At 37.9% G+C, this 21,377-nt stretch overlaps 2 protein-coding genes and 1 pseudogene across 2 annotated transcripts; all 3 read left to right on the top strand.

Annotated features, from left to right (window-relative positions):
* Positions 1 to 5,154: 5,154 nt before the first annotated feature.
* Positions 5,155 to 5,635, top strand: LOC113343341 (glycine-rich cell wall structural protein 2-like). The gene is made up of 2 exons (XM_026587565.1): positions 5,155 to 5,162; positions 5,281 to 5,635. The coding sequence occupies exons 1-2, from the start codon at positions 5,155 to 5,157 to the stop codon at positions 5,633 to 5,635; spliced, it is 363 nt and encodes a 120-aa protein (XP_026443350.1).
* A 4,647-nt stretch (positions 5,636 to 10,282) lies between these two features.
* On the top strand, positions 10,283 to 14,735 carry LOC113343340 (annotated as a pseudogene).
* Positions 14,736 to 14,953: 218 nt separating this feature from the next.
* LOC113343339 (probable leucine-rich repeat receptor-like protein kinase At1g35710) lies at positions 14,954 to 17,735 on the top strand. The gene is made up of 3 exons (XM_026587564.1): positions 14,954 to 15,082; positions 16,330 to 17,392; positions 17,497 to 17,735. The coding sequence occupies exons 1-3, from the start codon at positions 14,954 to 14,956 to the stop codon at positions 17,733 to 17,735; spliced, it is 1,431 nt and encodes a 476-aa protein (XP_026443349.1).
* The last annotated feature ends 3,642 nt before the right edge of the window (positions 17,736 to 21,377 follow it).

Genomic DNA, 21,377 nt, shown 5'->3' with positions numbered 1-21,377 from the left:
TACCCATCAAATTAAAAAGGTCGAGCGGGCAGGGCTATACAACAAAATAAACTACCCATGACCTGCCCAAGCCTGTTAAATAATTTGGGCTAGGACGGACAGGGCCGGTCGGGCCTTGAATATATAATATTAAAACTAGAAGAAAAAAATATGCAACAAATTTTACTCACTATTTGATACCTAAATAAATAAATACTTCCTAACAGAGCCAATAACATGATGTTAAATATCCAAAACGTCCAAATCAAAACCAAAGCAATAAAATTTAAAAGGAAATATCTCATAGTGATTCAAAAAATTGATATGCATACGTTCGTCTTCTTTCACTTATGTGGTTGTCCATTTCAAACAAAATGGCCTATAATTATTCCAAAATTGGATCATTTTTCAAGAGGAACCCCTATATTTTTTCACCATGATTAGCAAAATGAATTATATGCAGAAAGATATTCGAGGAGACTGATATATCGAGTATATTATAACATAGAATGAAAGAGGAAAGGGGCAATTAGGTCGGGTAAATAGGTAGATTAAATGGGCAAACAGGCCGGATAACGTTGACGGGCTAACGGGACGGGTACATGGCCGGGCAAGACTTTTTAACTCATGGCATGTGCCCGTCCTGTTATTTAACTGGGATGGGCCGGGCTAGCCTTTAAAGGGCCGCGGACAACCATGGGCTTCCGTGGGACAGGGCGGTTGGTACTGGGCCATGGGCTGCCGGGCAAAATTGACACCCCTAACTCATGTGTAAGCTTTGAATTGAATAAGAGGAAACTTAGCCTCTCCTAGTTTCTTGCTGAACCACTTAGATTTACTTGGAGGTCCTTTACGTCCCACACGGAACATAACACGATTACCCCTCCTGGTAGGTGTTATCTTCGTCTCAACAATGCAATCATGTTTGAGAATTTCTTCTCGATCTACCCACAAGTCGTCAACTGGTGGCAACTTTAACTCTTGATCTTCTTCTTCCTCATTAAGAAGTAGAGGTTCAAAGAGTTTTAAGTATTCTGCATTAATGACAGAATACATCTGCATGTAAGATGGTAAATCCAGCTGAAAGGCATTATCCCCAAATTGCTTTAAAATCTTGAAGGGTCCGTATCGTATGGGCTTTAGCTTCTTTCCTTCACCTTTAAGCCTCCCCTTCCCTATACGTAGCCAGACCAAAACTCATGTAAAGAAATTACAAGGAACACGATGTTTATCATGTTTAGCCTTATATTTAGCTTGTGACTTCTACAACTGAGCTTCTACCAAAGTGTGTATCTTGTTTATCCTTTCAATAAACTTCCGAGCTCTATTATCTTCCTCTCCTGCTATTGTTACCTCTCGTGAAGTAGAAAAAGCCATATCAAATGGACTTTGAGGTAAATAACCTAGACATACTTCAAATGGAGATTTCAGTGTAGAACCATGAAAATCTCTATTGAAAGAGAACTGGATACAAGGAAAACTATCATCCCAAGTCTTAGGATGCTTAGAGTGGTACCCTCGTAAGAGATGAACTAGAGTTCTATTCACTACTTCTGTTTGTCCGTCAGTCTGAGGATGAAAAGCAGTGTTATGCTTTAGCCGTGTGTCCATCAGATCCCATAGTTTGGTCCAAAATTGACCCAAGAAACGACTATCTCTGTCAGAGAATATAGAAGTGGGTAATCCAAAATGTTTCCAAACATGGTGAAAAAAAAGTTTGGTTGCACCTTCCCTTGTCACCGTCTTCTTGCAAGGAATCAAATTGATCATCTTGCTGAATCTATCAACAACAACAAAGATGTAATCATACCCTTTTTTGGTCACTAGTAAACCTCCTAGAAAGTCTATGGAAATACTTTCTCATGGTCGAGTAGGAACCGGTAATGGCAGATACAATCCTCTTTTCCTATTTGTAGGTTTTGAAGTATTGCATAGAACACATCCTCGAATATACTTAGAAACATCCAGATGCATTTTCGGCCAGTACATATACCGTTTCAAGTTTAGCAATGTCTTGTCCATACCAAAATGACCAGCAATACGAGAAGTATTTGCTTCTCTTATCCAATGTATCATATCTTCTCCTTGAGGTATACACAAGGCCGTACCTTTATACATTAAACCACCCACTAGACGAAACTCATTTGAATGTCCTCGACTTAACTTCTGATATGCTTCTCTAAAATCGTCATCTTTTTCATAACCTTGGATGTAGTCGCTTGATAATAACGGCTGAGTCTATAATGCTACAAGTAAAGCCATATTAGGGGGTGGCCCTGACAGCATGTCTGCCAGCTTATTTGTTACCCCTGTTTTATACTTGACACAAATACTGAATTGTCCCAAGTAAGAGGCCCATTTCATATGACGAGCTTGTTGTAACTTAGTTTTAGTCTGCATATATTGCAAGGGCTTATGGTCAGTATGCACAACGACTTGCTTCCCCAGCAAATAGGGTCTCCAATGCTTCATACTCTGATGCATAACATATAACTCTTTATCATACGTAGGATATTTCTGAAAAGCTCCATTGAACATCTCAGAATGGTAAGCAACTGGTTTTCCATATTGTAGTAATACTTCCCCCCAATGCATAATTTGAAGCATCAGTTTCTATCTCAAAAGGTCTTTGCAGATTTGGTAATGTTAAGACTGGTGCTTCCGAAATCTTCTTCTTTAATAACTGAAAAGTGGATTCATGTTTAGGTTCCCATTTGAACACTGTACTGATTTTAGTTAATCCATGTAAGGGAGCCGCTATCTGCGAAAAATGTCGTATGAACTTTCTTAAATATTTGACAAGCCCCAGAAAACTTCGAACCTCAGTGATATTCTTTGGAGCTGGCCATGCGAAAATAACAGCAACCTTCCCTGGATCGACCTTGATCTCTCCTCTTCCAATCACAAAACCAAGAAATACTAATTCTTGTCTAGCAAACTCACATTTCTTCTCATTCAATGTCAAGGAATTCTCCCTAAGCACGGCCAGTACCTTGGAAACATGTTCTATATGTTCCTCCCATGTCTTGCTGAAAATTAAGATGACATCTAGATATACTATGACAAAATCATCAATAAAAGCTCGTAGTACCTCATTCATGAGCCGCATAAAGGTCGTCGGTGCATTGCACATTCCAAAAGGCATGACGAGCCATTCAAATAATCCTTGCAGCGTCTTAAATGTTTTTTTTCCACGTATCTTCTTCTTTGATCCGTACCTGATAATAACCAGACTTTAAATCAAGTTTTGTGAAATATATTGCACCTCCGAGCTGATCTAGAAGATCCTCAATCCTTGGTAACGGATATATATTTTTAATGGTGATCTTATTTAGTGCCCGATAATCTAGACACATTCTCCATCCTCCATCCTTCTTTGGTACGAGTAGAACTGGAGAGCCACAGGGATAACAGCTGGGTACGATTACTTTTTGCTCAAGCAATTCTTATATTTGTTTCTTGATCTCTTCTGATTCAGTTATCGAAGTCTTGTACAATTCCAAATTTGGTAAGGATGCGTCTCCAACTACTGAAATTTCGTGCTCTACACTCTTTTTAGGTGGTATGGTAACTTCATCTTGAAAGAGATCCATAAACTTCTTCTTTAATGAACTTACTTCATTCTCTTAGCTGGTAGATAATACTGTATGTAGTACCACCTTCCTATCATTCGAAACAACAGGTCTGATCAATAGTAAAGCGTATGTTCCACCAGTATTGGTCAACCTTTTGACTTGGTTCGTAGTGACTAACTTCTTGGTCAAATGTTTTTTGCTTGCTAGGATTCTGAATTCTTTTCCATATTTCTTGAACAAATAAACACACTCCCTGCGATGCAGCACAGCATCTCGTTCCCACAAATATGGGTTGCCAAAAATAACTTGAGCTACGTCTAATGGCACGACATCACAAATAACTTCATCGACAAATTTCTCAGTGATAGCAAACTTAAAACGACACTGCATTATTACCTGGAGTTCAGTATCCTTCTGTATCCACCCCAATGGGTAGGGTTCGGATGGAGAGTCGTTGTTAACCCCATTTGTTCTACCAATTTCTCTGAGATTAAGTTCTTTTGACTGCCTGAATCGATGATGGCTTCGAAGATACTTTGCTTAACATGAAATAAATCTGTATCATTCCTTCTTTTATAAGCTTTCCACCATGTCGATGCATGGTTAGATAATTTCAGACTAGTAAAACAAATCTTTTGGGACTCAATAAGTTGATGTACTGTGAAATAAGTCTCCAACTTATCTAACCAAATATCAAGTTTCTCAGCTTCCATGACCCGATCATAGTCAGATATCTCAAGCTTAAACTCAACTTTCAAACCTCCATATGGGTTTTTGTTTAATACTTCGTCTTCCTCTTCTTCCTCCTCTTCTTCAGCTGAACTTTCCTTTTCATCTTCTTCCTTTTTATTCTTCTTTCCCAGTTTGTTTTTTCCAGTACTTGCTTTCACAAATTCAGCGAAAGTATATGTCAAAGTTTGTATCTGAAGCTCAAGTTTTGCTATTTTATCTTCGTTCGATAACTTAGGATTCTTCTCGTATTCACTTCCCATCTTAACCTTAGTACTTCCTCTAGGTTTCCTCGTGTCTTGCAGAGCGACAGTTTCTTCTCCTGATCGCGTATATTGTTCTCGTGTTGAGACCATGCACCACAACTAGCCCTAGAAGTCAGAACGTGGCTCTGATACCACTTGATACGAAATCGATCAGTGGAACCTAGAGTCAGTACTGTCTTAAGCTGAGATTGAAAGAATCACATAAAACAAAATAACAAAGAAAACGAGGTTTGTTGCTAACTTCTTCTTCTATAAAACTGTGAAAGAAAATTACTCCTTTACAAACCTAAATATGGTTCTTCTCTCAGAGATTCTCCCCCCCCTCTAGCTTACAAGTCTCTCCTTTTTATATAGGTGAAAAATTGTCACAAAAGAAATAAAAACTATGAGTTTAAGAACTCATCAAACTAGGAAACCTAATCTAAGTAAGGAAACCTCAACTTCTAGTATCTTCTAGATACTTCTCAGCTGTAATGGCTTAACTAAACTTAGATTAATGATTAGTCTCTCCTGACAGTCTTAACTGTCTAGCGTGAATACAATCTTCACACTTCTTCTTGTGCATATGATCTGCACAACTCATACTTCATTCTCCTTCTGCTGCGATGCTCCTGTATCACTAATTAGGTTTAAAATGACATATGTATTACCATACTGTGTTTAAAATGGATACTCATAACCGAGTTATAGTTCAGTGTTTAATTAGGTTTAAGCATTTTTTGTGCATCTAGAATTGGTGGAGCCATAAGTTATGGTACCATCAGTCGTAATAATGGAAGTTCTTGCGGAGATCATGTTAGTTATCCAAGTTTTTTTGGCAGAGGAGCTGGTGGTGTTTATGACGAACGTACTGGTGCTGAAAGTGGTGGAGGAGCTGGCAGAGCTGAGGGTGGTGGTTCCGGTGCTGAAGGTGATCAACATGGTGGAGGGGAAGCTGGAGGAGTTTTCGGTGATGGTTATGGCACTGGAAATGGTGGAGGATCTGGTGGTGGTTCTGGCTATGGTGCCGGAGGTGAACACATCAGTGGTGCTGGAACTCATGGTGGTGGTTATGGTCTTGGATTAGGGAGGTCCTGTTGTCTATAATGTTTAGTTTGTTTCTTCTTTGTGGTTCTGGAACTTCCCGACAACTATAACCGTCAGAGTTCTTCTTTCAGTCCCAAAGTCTGTTTGATCCAACTATAACTAAAGTCAATGCTCACTGTTGAAATCTTATAAACTACAACTGCAATACAACGTGTCACTTTACAATTTTTAGCCAAACTGTATCAGAAGCTTTTCATACACCGATTACCCGAGAATAATTCAGTTGATTAAACATTTCACCCTCATATTCATTCACTTTTCAGTTTTTATGTCTGGTCGATGTGAGAATCTCATCCCTGAGTATTCAATACCACAGCTCTGGTTTCCTCTAGTGCGAAAAAGACTTCTAAAGTAACTGAGTTGAGAACCCAACGTGAAAATAACTTAGAAGTCGTCTGTGCATGCTGCAACAAAATTCTCAAAAACAGCAAACAAAAGCGTGCAATATGCTGTTGTTGGAATGCGCACAAGAGCGGTGTACTAACAACCCAGTGAGTTAATGACTCAATGGCATGTTCGTCTTCTTATTACTGGGCTGGTTGCGAGGCCCAAAATCCTCACTTAACTGTCAATTTCCCGGAACTGACAGCATAATCTCCATGCACAAGTCGGACCCAACGGGTTCGACCATAATAACACAATACACAATGTATTTACACGCCTCTTGTGTAAAACCTAAATAATCTGAGAATGAGAGAATAATCTGATATCTCTAGGTTAGGTTAGGTATCCTTCTCACCAAGTTATCCCGGAGAATATGTATTGAGTCTAATGACTTAATGGTTCAGGTGATTAGGGGGAAATATTTCAAAAATGGAGATATTCTTCACCAACATATTGAAGCTAAAAGTTGCTCATACACTTGGAATGGCATCACCAAAGGAATGCATATTATTCAAGAAAATTATTTTATGGAAGTTAATAATGGTGTCAAAACCAGAATATGGCTTGACAGATGGATATCAGGTATGACTGAACCTCCCACTCCATCCACTGAATTATACAGATTTTATGAATTTGTATATGAATTGTTCATCCCTAATATTAATACTTGGAATGTAACCATTCTGAATCAATTATTTGACAATGAAACGTCTAATATGATTCAAAGGTTGTACATCAATCTCAATAAGGAGGATGAGATGATTTGGGTGCCAGCAATGAATGGGATATTCTCATTCAAAAGTACATACAATATTTTAACAAGATGCCAGAGCCAAGTTGAAATTAATGGAAATTCTGTCAGTGTTTTAGTTTGAAAGTATTTATGGTGTCGTAATTCTGCTCATAGGATACAATTCTTTTCATGGAAATGTATAAAAGATCTGAACTCCACTAGAAGTAATATTGCTTTTGTGGTGTTTGTGGCCTAAGGGAATAAACAATGAAACACTTAATATTCGAATGTTCTCATTCTAAATCAGCCTGGAGAGAAGTAAATATTGATATTGAAGCAGTCAAAAGAAGCTTTGATACAGTCTCCAACTGGGTGTTAAGTTGGTTTTCTTCCAGAAATTATGCCGCAGATGAAAAATATCTCTACAATCTCATGATAGGAATATGGGTTATATGGAAAGATCGTTGTGATAAAATCTTCCAGGGAGCATCTCTTAATCACTTCTCTTCTTCTCATAAAATAAATTACCACCTATTCTCACATTTGCATAAATCAGGTAATACTACCATTGCATTACAGGATAATTGCATTCCTAGATGGTTGCCTCCTGACGAGGGAGTTTTAAAGTTCAATGTTGATGCTTCATTCGATCATAATACTAACCAACTTGGAATTTCTGTTGTTTTACGTGATCACACAGAACAATGTAAAGACATCATGGGAAAATACGCAGACGGAGTTTTAAGTGCTGGAATGGGAGAATGCATGGCAATAAGTGAGGCACTGAGCTGGGAAAGAGAATGCACTGCTCAAGCATTCATGTGGAGGCTGATGCAGAGCTTGTTATTCAATCAATAAATGGAATCTCATTACTCATTCATTGGGAGAACATAAACTTAATTAAAGAGATTAAGCAATTATCTTTGAGTTTTACTCATTGTATTTTTTCTTTTACTAAACGTGTTAATAACCAAATAGCTAATTACATCTCTAAAACAGTCAGAGAAACTGTTAAAGGAATAAAAGTAGATGCTAAGTTTTCTGCAGCCGTTTGTGATCTTATGGCAAAAGATCAAGATAGCATTCTTATTCAAAGGCAATAAATCTTTTCGTTATAAAAAAAAAGGTTAACTAGGTATCCTTTCAAGTTTCAAGTAAGATGGAAGAATAATCTGAGAATGAGAGAGATCCGAACACCAACGCCACCAATGTTGTGGATTAGATAGAACGCGCGATCGGGGATACTCAAACTAATTGGGGGATAGAGAAATTGACAAAACCTGGATCCAAATATCAAATCAGGGTCATCCCTTATATAAGTATTTTACCTAACACATAATTTGCCCCTTACTAATCAGGATTAGTGCTTAATTATAATTAGTAAATTCTTAAGATTATTTGATAAATGATTAGTGTGTTTTTATTTATATTTGGGTGAGTGAGGTAAGAGTAGAAGAAGGAAAAAAAATTGAGAGGGAACTCTTTTTGGTGAAAATGGAGGATGATTGTACAAGCACTCCCAATACTCAGGTAAAGGTGCCAATGTGTTGAAAATTTGTTTTTTTTCTTTGAATCCACCATTGTTGCAGCTGAAATAGCTCGGTGCCTGCATGAACGTGGTATGAATACAATGCCCGCAGCAACATTTCCGGCATTAATTGTATTCATACTACGTCCATGTCGGCCAACAATTCCATTTTGAAAGGCAAGTCGGAATCGTATTCAACCGAAAATACCATGCCGGCATTTGTTAGACTTTTTCATAAATGTTTGCCACTATCCAGGGGTCCGGGGATGGGGGTAGCCCCTCCCGGCTGTCTAGGGGCATCCCCCAGCAGAGTACGAGACAGCGTCTCGTAGAAATTTTTTCTGCCAATTCCGTTCTGAATTTTTTTTCTAGTTTTCAGTCCACTGCCGGCACAGTCAGTTAATTCTTGAGCATGCCATTACTGCTACCGGCATGGTATGTTGCTTAAATTTCTTTGCTGTAAAGTATCTAGAAAATTGATTTTTTTTCCACTTGACTACCAGCATAGATAACTATCGAGCATGCCGGCACTTAGTTACGGCATAAAATGTTAGTTACCAAGCATGCCGACACCATTTTCCGGCATGGTCTTAATCAATTCCGGCATGGTCTTAATCAATTCCGGCATGGTCTATATCATTTATGGTATGGTCGTCATCACAGCCGACATGGTCTTCATCAATTCCGAATGTAAAAAAAAAATTGTTTTCAAAGTGAGAAGTCGGCAGAGAAGGAGAAGAGAATTTGAAAGGAAGTGGGGAAAATTTAGAATTTGAAAGGGAGTGGGGAATATTTTGTTTTCAAAGCCTTAACCCTAAAAGAGATTAATAAGAGGTGAAGATGGAATTGGGGGATATGATTTTGTTTTTTGATTTTAAGTTTTAAATATTTATTTTGAGGGAAGGGTATTTTAGTATTTTTACCCCTCAAAAACACCCCTTAACAGACAATATTGGTTGGGGGAAGTAATTTATATCCCCCAATTAGTTCAAGTATCCCCCAATCGTGCGTTCATTAGATATTCTTATAAGCTGACTTTATACAATAACTAATTTATCAATTTATTTATTTTTCTCATAAATTCTTTGTATACCGAGCAAATAAACAAACTTAAAACAATCACTCAAGCGTTTTTTTCTTCAATCTAGCTAGACCCACCGAAAAATTTGCACCATAAATGCATCGAAGGAGATCGCACGGACCTATGACCGCACTCGATGCATTAGGATAATGGTGGGGTAGAAGTGGACCCCACCCGTCCTCTGACATCATCTCACACGGTGAGAATGCGGTGCAAATTCTTCTGTGAGTAAATCATTTTCGTTTTTCTCTACAAGTCTTATGACATTTAGTAAAGTACACACTGCTTCGAAGGGGTTCATCATCAACCTCCATCAATATATGTATATATAATTTACGAGTTGTTTTTTTAGTTGTGTGCAGAATTACTCTATTTCTTTAACCCAAAAACAAAAAATCTTTACAGACCGAAGCTGAAAAAACCAGATAGAAACCGCCACACACAAACCACCACTTACGCATCGTCCGAGAGGCTGGAGCGACTGAGACCCACAACGAAAAAAAAATCTGAAAGGCAGTTTTTACCTGGTTTTGAGAAGGATTGACCCAAAAATCACAAAATCTATCGAAATGCTGCCAAAGTTACGGTAATCTATCCGCAGTTCCAAAATTTATAACATAGTCACAGCCTAGTCAAAAGACTCAAAACAACCCGAAAAGTGTTGGATGGATCCGAACTGCAATCCCACGATTCCCACCCCTAGATGGATTATTTCATTCACCTTTTTTCCTTTCATCTCTATCCAGTATCCACACTCCACAGCCGAAAACCCCAATATCATCTCATAAACCCTAGATTTCCTAACATCTCTTTAATCATCCTTTTCTAATTTCTTCAACTAAAAGAAGTTTCATCATTCATTCATGGAGTATTTCAGTTTTCTACCTGACGAGATCACATTTGAATTAGTTCTTGAATGTAATGGTATGCACAATTTGGAATCATCTTGTTTCTCATCATTCACATCATCATCTTAATCGTGCTGAGGATTCTGGTAAGTCGAGTTTTGTTGCTAAAATTTGGAATTATAAAGATGAAAGATTCCACTATTTTGAATTAGAAAGGTTAATTTTAAGGTATCTCCGTATCTGTATTTGTTGGGTCGTGTAATGGATGTTTTGCTCACCTTCTGCTTCGACGAATCAATACATTTTATTATGTGGATGAAGCTCCACTTTAAGGAAGTCTATATATGCACTCTCGGCAGCGGCAATGGAAGGAGAAACCTTCAATTTTGGACCCAACAAACTTTGGGGACAAGGTATCTTTGCCAATGGAGCTCTTTATTGGATGGGCGTTGAGTAAGAACTGATCTTCACCTTTGATTTTGCCGAGGAAAAGTTTAGCGAACACCTTTGATTTTATCATGACCTATTGAACTTGTTGTAGAAGGAGGCTTACATGTCTATTAAAAAAGAAGAATGATGATCATGACATGAAAGAGTGAGAAGATAATCAGTCATTGGGTTGGACTAAGGAGTTTAGAGTTGAAAAAGCAGATTACTAGTTGCAAGGGTGGCAGCGTTTTAAGTTACATTGCTAACTATCTCTACATCTGAGACACAAAAGCTTCAACCTCGGAATGGTTTGTGGATTTTAAGGAACAAGATACAAAGATAATGGAGGCAGTTGAAATTGAGTAGACAGAGATTCATGATTAGCCTTCCATCAACCAAATGTTGGAGGATGAGATTCTGGATACTTATGAACTGATCAGGTTAGTTGAGTTTCATTTTGAAATTGGAAAACAAGTAACCTTTGTGTGAACCTGAATGCTTTTGACAATATTGCAGTGAGTAATATTTCGAGACTACCGTCGTTCTGTCTTTATATCATATTTTCAACTTTATGGTAGTGTGTTATTAAAGGTTAAGCTACATTGCTTTATTAAATCTGCATTTTATCTAGTGTTTTGATATTGCACTAACGCATGTTGTGCTACTTGTACTTTTACAGAAAATGTTTGTTAGAGTAGTAGACTGCACTAAAGTTTGTCATCATTCATCTCTAAATTTTACAAGAACAGTAGGTATCTTGCAGAGTACTACGGTGATAGAGAACAATAATTTTGTTTGCGGACTATTAGGTAGAAAACGTACCATGCTGATTCATTAGGTCCCAATTTGCATCTTTAGCCACAACTAGTTCACCTGCATTTCTATTTCTTCCAAAAAGACTAGCTGCTTAGTTGATCTTACTAGTTCCTCTGTAACTTCATCGAATGATGTGTTGTTAAACAATACTCACTTGGATCCCATTTCCACTTCACATCCTTGTGTCTATCTTCCTAAGCTATTAGGCTGATAATTGGGTGGGAATTTTGGAGGTAGTATTCACCCAAGAAATCCCTAGCAGTTATGAAAAGATTATATATGGTGAGAATTGAGATTTTTTCCTAGCATCTGCCTCTTGTAAATTCATCTTGAATGGTTTACCAAGATTTGAAGTCATTTAATGAAACACGTGACCAGATGTAGCAGCTAATGTATTGTTGATTGATAAATGTAGTCATTAACTGGCCTAGCTGTAGGAGTATCTACTGAATTGATGGATTACATACCTTGCTCTTGTAGTTCCACTTTGAGAAATATTCATGAACAAGAGGTACTATTTACTCCCTGCTTCTATTAAACACAAGTCTTTTTGGGTCCTTCACATAATCACTTCCAATGAGGTCTCGACCATTTTCTTAACTCTTCATGACTGATATCCGGATGATAGTTAAGATGCCAAGGCCGATGCCTAAATGATCAGATAGCCTTGTTGCTGCAACTAGATTAGAGACATATTTCTTTCTCTCCTCTATTTGTCTAGAATAATGTTTCGGTTGAAGCGTAGATGGTAAAAGAATACTCTGGTGGAGAAGCTCTTATATTCTTTTCTTTTTTCCCATCACATTTTCATTGTCAAACACCTACAAGAGGATCAACAACAGGAATATGCTGCACTGCTTGTTAAAGCACTTTATGCGTGGCAGCGGAATTGCTATATCTAGCAATTTAGCATATATTACTAATGAAAATGGTTTATGTGGCAGATGCGGGTACCAATTGCCATATAGCAATTTGACTTTTAAAACCTGCGTTGGATGTATCGCCGTGGGAATATAGGTGGTTGTAGTTTTGTGGGTTTCAAACCCCTATAGTACGAACACTTTTGCGAGTTTGGCCTTTGAGGATATGCAGTACCATCTCCCCCATGGTCTTATCGGCATCCTTCCTGATTGCAAAACCACAGTCCCAAGTCTTCAACAAGGCCGAAGATGAGCTTATTTTCAACTTACTTGTTGAATGAATTTGTTTCTCATTGAAACGAGTTTCTGAATCTCGAGCATTCTGCAGTATATATTACACCATCCAGTAAATATTGCTGACACTAAATTGACCCTAAGAAAATCTTAAACAGATGGCGCTTGGTGTACACATAAAATGGTTCAATTGGTTTGGCTTGCTTGGTCGGTCATTCTATGAGGAGCTTATTGCTTATGATGAAGCTCTTTTCTTTTCTTAAGCTCTTGAATCATACAAAACAACTGAAGTGTGTTAGTCTTCACGAACCACATTGAAATGAATTCATTATCGACAGCTAAGAGTTCTCTTTCATGCCTGTGTTAGAGCTGGAAAATTGAAGCTGTGAAAGGATAAGGTTCTGTGGCGAGTACTGTTCTTTTCTGGTATTGCCTTTTTGTCGACTCACATCACGAGCTACTGTTTCGTGTCAGTGAGTGGTACGGCGAGGTACTGTTAGTGAGTAGGTGGTGTTATAGCTACTCCCTACTCCTACTAGGGTCACAACTCACAAGTCTTCCCACTTCGTATTTGATCCTACTCAGCCTCCCTGTCCTTATTTCATGTAATAGCATTTTGTTAGTAAAAGAAAGGAAGAGATTTTAGCGCCTACAGTCGTAATTAAAGGTATCGACAAATATGCTTCATGCCAAACTTATCTCTTCATCTATAGTATCCGAGTTTCGGTCTTTCTTGAAGTTGTTGTTTGTCCAGTATTGTTCCTTTGTTATGAAAAATAGCTATCGGGTTCATGGTTGTATTTCTGAAGTATGGTATATTGTTTTACTCACTGCTTATGGAGCAGTTAGTGGGTTGCATATTTGTTAGAAGTTGAGTAGCTGTCAGCATTCAGTACTACTTATTCTATTAAGAAAGTATTATCTCGTGTGATCATTCCGTGATCTTCTTTTGTTAGGCTCAAAACTACTGTGCTCAAAAGTTGGCCAGGTTCAATTTGCACCTGCTTTCTGGTTTCTAGGTTGCACAGTTTTAAGACCTGCATCTTTGTTTTCACATGAATGCTTTTATTCCCATTGCTTGTCCCTTGTCTGCTCACACTGCGAGATGTCATTTTTCATGACCCTCAGCTGATGACCTTTGTCGGGATCATTTGTGGCTCCTAGATTTGTTTTCAGTTCTATCTGCACTGCACATGGCACAAGTCATTATCTTATACTTGGCATATTGGTTAATATTGCAGAACCTGCTGGATGTTACAGGATGATTAGGAACAAACCATGCCTAAAGTCTAGGTGCTGTTGCGGTGTACCTGACCCCAATGACTTAAATTTATGATGTTGGGATGAAAAGGAAAGGAGTTGATGAGTTCTCCTTCTGTGTCCACTTGGTGAATTGGGAGAAGGAAATTTTTTGCGGTGAGGGTTTGAAGGCTGCCCGTATTGCCTGCAACGAGTACATGGCCAAGTTTGCTGGGAAGGATGCTTTCCTTTTGAGAGTCAGGGTGCATCCTATCCATGTCTTGCGTATCAACAATATACTTTCATGTGCTGGAGCTGATAACTCTAGACTGGTAAGAGAGGAGCATCCGGTAAACCCTTGGGCACCTGTGCCAGAGTTAGCATCGGTCAGGTCTTATTATCTGTCCGTGGTAAGGGTACAAATGGCAACCATGCTCAGGAGGCCCTTCATCGTGCCAAGTTCAAGTTCTCTGGACGCTAAAGGATCGTCGTGAGCAGGAAGTGGTGTGATTTCTACTAATAAGACATCTAGTTTATTAGAAAAAATGTAAATAAAGGGAAAAAACAAACTCCTTTCAGTCTTCAGTAGATTTGTAATTTGTACCTGTTCGACCATTCATACATCTTTATTCTTAGATTAGTTTGTATATTCTTAGATTACATGGCTCTAATGTCAGAGGGCTTGTTTGTTTCTGAAGTTAAGATCTCATTCACTGGCCCTTTTTATGTATTCCCTAGGGTATTCACAAAATTCAGCTGTACCGACTATGTGAGATGGAAGACAGAACAGATTTGATTTTTCCCAGATGATGTCAATGCCAGGGTTTCTTTCTTCATGTCCTGTAAATAGTTTTTTCTGAGCTGTAATAGGTATCCATTTTTCTAGGACTAAGGCATTCTTTCTCAGTTGACCTTGAATTAATCAATTTTTAGGATAACCTTAATCAGATAATCTTGTGAATGGAATATTATGGATGTTAATTACTTGTGTCATGTTTGGTTCTCCTCAGAAATGCAGTTTCTCTTGAAGCGTCTGGTGCCATATTCGGTGTATTTTCTACTAGTATTCAAGTTAAGGCTATTCAGTTCTTCTGCCACCTATTAAAATGATTTTAGGAATGAGAATGGAGCTACTTGATTTTATGTTGATTACCGCTAATGTTTTCTTGCTGACGTGTTGGGATTGGAGAAAGATCCTTGAAGTTATTATGCTGGCACAATTTGTTATGAAGAAGGTAACCGTGTTGCATCTACTACAAAAAGATTTGAGGACGTCCTTTATGTATGGAATTATCCTCTTGAGATCAGATAACATTGTTGACTCTGTTGAGAATTCGATAGACGTTTACAGCTTAATGGTGTCAGCATTTAAATTCGAAAAACTTATGAGTGCAGCTTTTTTCTTAAAACTTTATTAGTCAAGTTACTCATAGCTCAAATTCAACTACATCATGTTTCAGTACCCCCGATTGAACACTGAAATTCTCTGTATCCAACGAAACCTTGACTGATACTACTAGTCAATAGACCTCTACTTATAATTACTATTTTTCCTTTTGTTTAGTTCAGATGATTTTATATTTTTCGTGTAGTTGTGGTATTGATTTGATAGCATGCCTGCTGCGTCAGTGGATTCTTTCAAGTGTAGTTTTTATTTCTTTGGGAATTACTTTCTGGTGCATTGCTAAGATAACATGAATGAGGACGGAGCGTTCAACACATGGAACTAGAGTGTCATGTACATCACAAATGATACAAAATCATAATGATTGTTTCCTTCAGAGATGCAATGTCAACAGAAATACTAAATGTCTTCTTCGAATTGCTGCTTGGTAAGATTTAGTGTTTGCAATTTTTGGAGACAAATAGTATGGACTTCACCTGGAGGAGTTATTATTATTACTGACTCGGGATTTCTTAATTCCCGCCTGTCACGCGGGTGACCCGGGTTCGATCCCCGGCAACGGCGTTTTTTTTATTCTGTTTTGACGATTTTCGTAAGCAAATGAAGCAGTTTTAGGACCACATCGATCAAAACCATTTAATCGTAGCTGAATATATAGGGTACCAGCGTTAGGCTGGCTTCACAGAGCAGCGATCACCTCCCTCTCCTGGCAGTGGAAGGATAAGTCCATTCTTTTTGCTGCCCAGTGAACATAGCAGTGATCACCTCCCTCTCCCTCTCCCTCTTTTGTATCATCTGATAAATCTGAATCTCCATCAATGTATAGGCATGAGGATACAGACTGACGACTAATGGTACAATAAATGCAAACTTCTTTGCCCATAATTGAAGATAACAGGCTTAGGTTTACAAGGTACGCTCCATAATCTCAACTTCTCAACTGTCTCTAATTTAGTTAGTCTTGACTTGAGTCAGAACAGACTCTTCGGATTCGTTCCCTCCGGGATTGGTAATCTTTCAAAACTCGTCCACCTTGACCTTTCTGAAAATCAATTTACTGGATCAATTCCTCAACAGATTGGCAATTTACATTTCCTCACTGCACTAAGATTGTACAGAAACAAACTTAGTGGTTCGATCCCTACTTCTACATGCAATCTTACCAGCTTGATTACCTTGTCAATTGGTACAGATTTTCTTTCCGGCATCATTCCTCGAGAAATCGGGAATCTAAGATCTCTTAAAGCTCTACACCTTCATCAAAATCAATTCTCCGGTCGAATTCCTTCTTCTTTATGTAATCTCAGCAACTTACATACTCTGTACGTGTATCAAAATCAACTTTATGGTCCATTCCCCGGAGATATAACAAATCTAAGATCTCTTGCATTCTTATCTTTGACAGAGAACAAAATTAGTGATTCAATTCCTGCTGATATAGGAAAATTAAGATCTCTTACAATGCTCTCTTTGTCTAAGAACAAAATGACTGGTTTAATCCCCACCTCTGTTGGTAATTTGACAAATTTAACTGATTTAGTTCTCTATGACAATCAGTTATATGGGTCATTACCAACAGAATTCAGCAAACTAAACCAGTTGACACTATTGTCTGTTGATCACAACTCTCTCTCTGGGAGTATACCAACTAGTATAGGGTCTTGCAGCAAGCTTACATATCTGAACTTTGGCAACAACAATTTCTCTGGAAATATTCCAAATGAGCTCGAAAGAGCTGGATCACTGGAATGTCTACAATTAAATGACAACAGTCTCAATGGTACTCTTTCCAATTCAATCGCTAAGCTTCAACACTTGAAAGTTCTAAACTTAGCGAATAACAAGTTTGGAGGCAGTATACCCACTGAGCTTGGTTTACTCCGCGATCTACAAGTTCTTTCATTAAGGTCGAACAAGTTCATTGGGTCTATCCCTGAAGAGATATTGTGTATGCATCAACTCCGCATTCTGGATTTATCACAAAACTATCTCACTGGTCAAATTTCTAGAAAAATAGGGAACCTGAAAAACTTAATAAGTAGGCCTAATGGCACATCCATGATTAGCAATGTTAGCGACGGGGATGTGCAGTTTAATATGGTGGTGAAAGGGATTAACGTCCCGGTTCAGATACTATTAAGTTATACCTCCGCCATCGACCTATCGTGCAACAATCTCAATGGAAATATACCAAAAGATATGGGTTTGTTAAAGGGACTCTATATGCTTAATTTCATTTTTCAGGTCATATCCCTTGGTCTGTTGGAGACATGTCTGGTTTAGAGTCATTGGATTTAAGTTTCAATGAATTGTCCGGAAACATCCCACAATCCTTGACATCAATGGATTCTCTTGGATTTCTGAACTTATCTTACAATAAACTGAGTGGCAAGATTCCACAAGGAACTCACTTTGAGACTTTGAGTTGGGATGGAGAACGATTTATTGTGTGGACTACCCACGAAGATAGTTTGCGATGGTGAACAGAATGATATCCCCACAAATGAAGTTGGAGAAGATGATCAAGAGGATGCAAATGAAAGAATCATATTTTACAGTGTCATTCTTGCGGGATTTGGAGTTGGGTTCTGGGGGTTATTCTTTGTTTTGCTGATAAAAAAAGAAAAAATGGTGGTTTGGGTATTGGAGAATTATTGATTCTGTTGCCGTTAGATTTGTAGACTGTAATTTTATAAATTGTTTGGTTAAATGTAATTCTAATGAATCTGTTTGAGTTTATATGATTTGCTTTAGCGAATGTCTGGTTCAGAAATGATGCAGCTCACTAAACTTCGAGCTTGATGAGATCACGTCCTGTGGGATGGCCTTATTTGGTTTACTTGCCATTGTTTATATGATTTGCTTTACTGAATTGGTGATGTGCTCACATTCATTTAGCAAGTATGTGAACACCATAACTACCTCATCAATCAATTAAAATGTCTAAACATGCAGATTTCACCGTCAAAGAAGAAGTACAAAAAAAACTGTGGAAATAAAAAGAAGCCATGGTTGCAAGCTGGACATATGTATCGCTGGATCCAGCCTTGGCTGGGTTAATTTTTCTTCACACATTTCCCGAGGAACCGTTTCGCCTAGAAGTTATAGCAAAGCCAAAACTCATTCAATGCACGATTCCCCGAAATATCACGATGCTCATCCTCGTCTTCGTCATTCAAACCTTTTTCATGTTACGCTGGAGGCTATTAACTTTGCATACCTGAGTTTCGGGCACTTGCCGCACCAAGTAGTCCAAAGTACAAACTAACTGCAAGTAAAAGGTGAATTACAGGAAAAAAGATGAGCAACAAAGGTCAACCATGGTGTAGAAGGCGGAGGCGGAGCTAGGATTTTGAGAGGGGTGAGGAAAAAGAATACACAACAAAATTATACACAAAGTTGGTTAAAAAGACCAAAATCAACCATTCCTGGATGAAAAAGACATATAAAATCTGACACTGTTTAAATGGACGAATTTGTAAAAATAGCCAGGATGTAAACAGTTTCATCCTGCCCATTTTCAAATAATTTTTCTTATTTTTAATTTACATCAGGATGTATCCAGTTTCATCCTTACTATTTTTTAAGTTTAGACCAGGATGAATTCAGTTTCATTTTTGCCATCTTTTTGGTGTCCATTTCACCCATACTAATATTTACTCGTCCATTTGAACCATGTTTTAAGAATATATTTGGACAATCAACCCAATTTCCAAAAATGATAAGAGTAGAAATAATGGTTGCAACAGGCAGCATCACTACAAATAGATGCAATATGTAGTCTAATTCTCTTTACTTTCCTCGAAGAATCGAAGTGTGATGAATCACTTTGTTATTGTTGATAATGGTTGCAACTATCGTGTCAATTGCTGACCTGTACGCGAGTGAGAAATGAAAGTTGAGACTAAGAATTGGGTTTGGCATCTTGGGCTTTCAGTTCTAAACTTTTAGGGTTACAAAGTTCAAGTGATAATAGATTTGATAACCGACACCCAACAGGAAGAACTCTGATTTTGGGCATACCTAAATTTTTTTAGGCATACAAAACAATGGTCCCATCTTGGGTGACCTTATAAGGAGTATCCTATGGGTAGTTCAATTACCTATATACCCTTAATACAAAAATCTAAAATCAGTTTTCTAAAAAATCAAAATCAGTTTCCCTTAACATCTTTCCTCCTCCTCTAGCCGAACTCTTCCCCCTCCTGCGAAAAAAAAATTCATCATCGTGATTAATTGTCGATTCGTAAAAATTTGATCGTAGGTTAAACTCAACCACATAATGACTCGTACAAAGAAAGTAGGGACTAGGCAAACCAAATCGTCTTCTAATCCATCAATTGAAGAAGAAGAACCAATTGAAGATGAAGGTGTAGAAACTGAAAATCAACCAACAATTGAACCAGAAATTAAACCAACTGCATCTCCAACTCCGGAAATGAGGATAAAAAAGTAAGCTTTACAAACCCAATCTCCTATTTGCTATTTTTCATCGATTAAATGACGGTTACAGTGTTGGGTTCGGCTCAAAATTGAGTTGCGTTTTTAGCCGAACTGTTCTTCACAAAAGCTTCCTGTAAGTGTATATGAACAGTTCGGCATGAAATTTCAAGCCGAACCTAGTCACAGATAGAGATGCATAGAGGTTTGGCGTATTCGATAATCATAATATGTGCGGAACCTAGCACATTTACGAGGTTCGGCTATTACGATATTCTCAATATGTGCCGAACCAATAACAATATTTTAACCCAAAAAATAAAAAATTGATGTTCGGCTCATACGATTTTAGAAATATAAGCCGAACCAGTAATTATTTTTTTTCCGGACTATTCAGGATGTTGTTCGGCTTACTATGAAACTTTCATATAAGCCGAACTAGTGTCTAGCAAAAGGGTTGGAATTGAAAATTATAGGTTCGGCGCATGCAGTAAACAGATTCAGTGTGCCGAACCGTTCATCAATTGGTAGATTCGGCTCATAGATGTGAGCCGAACCTCAACCTGTTTCGCCGAACCATGATCCAAAAAATCATCTAAACAACCTTTATAATTCTGAAAATTATCTTAATCACTAAAGAAAACATTTAATCACTAATCAATATTACTAACACTAATACGTAAAGGGCAGATTTGCCATTAAAAAAAATTTGGGTTAAAAGGTTATTTGATTTTGCTATTTCACAATCTTTTTTGTCTTTATTCAATATACCTAGAAAGATTTTGGTATGCCCAAAATCAGGGTTCAATAGAGATGTTGCACACCCTTGCAGAGATGTTGCACACCCTTACTTCACACTGCCTCCGCCTCTGGTGGAGGGAGCTCTCCTATCTAGTGACTTCGTGTGGTGTGAGTGAAGAGCTATCAGCATTCCAAAGATAACCCCAACGTTTAAAATTACCACTTTGCATTCTTTAGAAAAGACAATGGGGAGTACTCTGGCAGCATGCACAGTGGAAACTTATTCGCATAAGCCAAAACATCTTACTATAAAAACCGACAATTACATTGTACACAAAAGTATAAATTATGTATAAACTATGCTTTTAAAAAAATGTACAAACTACTTAATGTCAAAATCAACCCGTGGGAGTCAGGGGGACTTGTAACAGCAGAAAGGACGCGTCTTTTGCTAATAGTCATCATTGATGCCTTTTGAAGATGAATGTTGGAGACGAAGAGGCACCTTTGATGGATATGAAACCCCTTATAAATTGTGTGGTGATTGTTTCTCTTAAAAACACATCAAAATTTAGTTTTCTTCGTTTCAAATAACACCATGAAAAACCTCAAAAAAATATGCCTGGTTAAGGAAGTACATTCCCAGAATTCAACTATTGTGTTAGACCTTCATTAAATCTTGGAGGCATAATTTATCGACCTGTATTACTCGTCTATCATATAGGAAATGTCGAATTATTATCTAAAAAAAATCGCAATATCCTATAAGCCATGAGCGTTGGCAAATGGCAAGATTAAAAGGATATATCCGAGAATGTGCCTAAAAACATATCCGTAGATGTGTGCCGGTCCATATCCCAAAAAGAGAGTTTCTATAAAGATGTTGATTTTATCCGCTTACACCTTATCATGTTTGGATCTGATTAATGATATGAATTTGACTC

The sequence above is a fragment of the Papaver somniferum genome, unplaced genomic scaffold (genome assembly GCF_003573695.1).
Source record: "Papaver somniferum cultivar HN1 unplaced genomic scaffold, ASM357369v1 unplaced-scaffold_57, whole genome shotgun sequence".
Classification (NCBI taxonomy): domain Eukaryota; kingdom Viridiplantae; phylum Streptophyta; class Magnoliopsida; order Ranunculales; family Papaveraceae; genus Papaver; species Papaver somniferum.
This window is presented reverse-complemented; position numbering and strand designations above follow the sequence as displayed.

Excerpts from the sequence above, each read along its gene's own strand:
- LOC113343339 (XM_026587564.1), top strand. The coding sequence starts at position 14,954 with ATGATTTTAGGAATGAGAATGGAGCTACTTGATTTTATGTTGATTACC. Across the intron at positions 15,083-16,329 it reads CACAATTTGTTATGAAGAAG|ATTGGCAATTTACATTTCCT; the intron begins GTAACCGTGTTG and ends ATTCCTCAACAG. Across the intron at positions 17,393-17,496 it reads CCCGGTTCAGATACTATTAA|GTCATATCCCTTGGTCTGTT; the intron begins GTTATACCTCCG and ends TTCATTTTTCAG.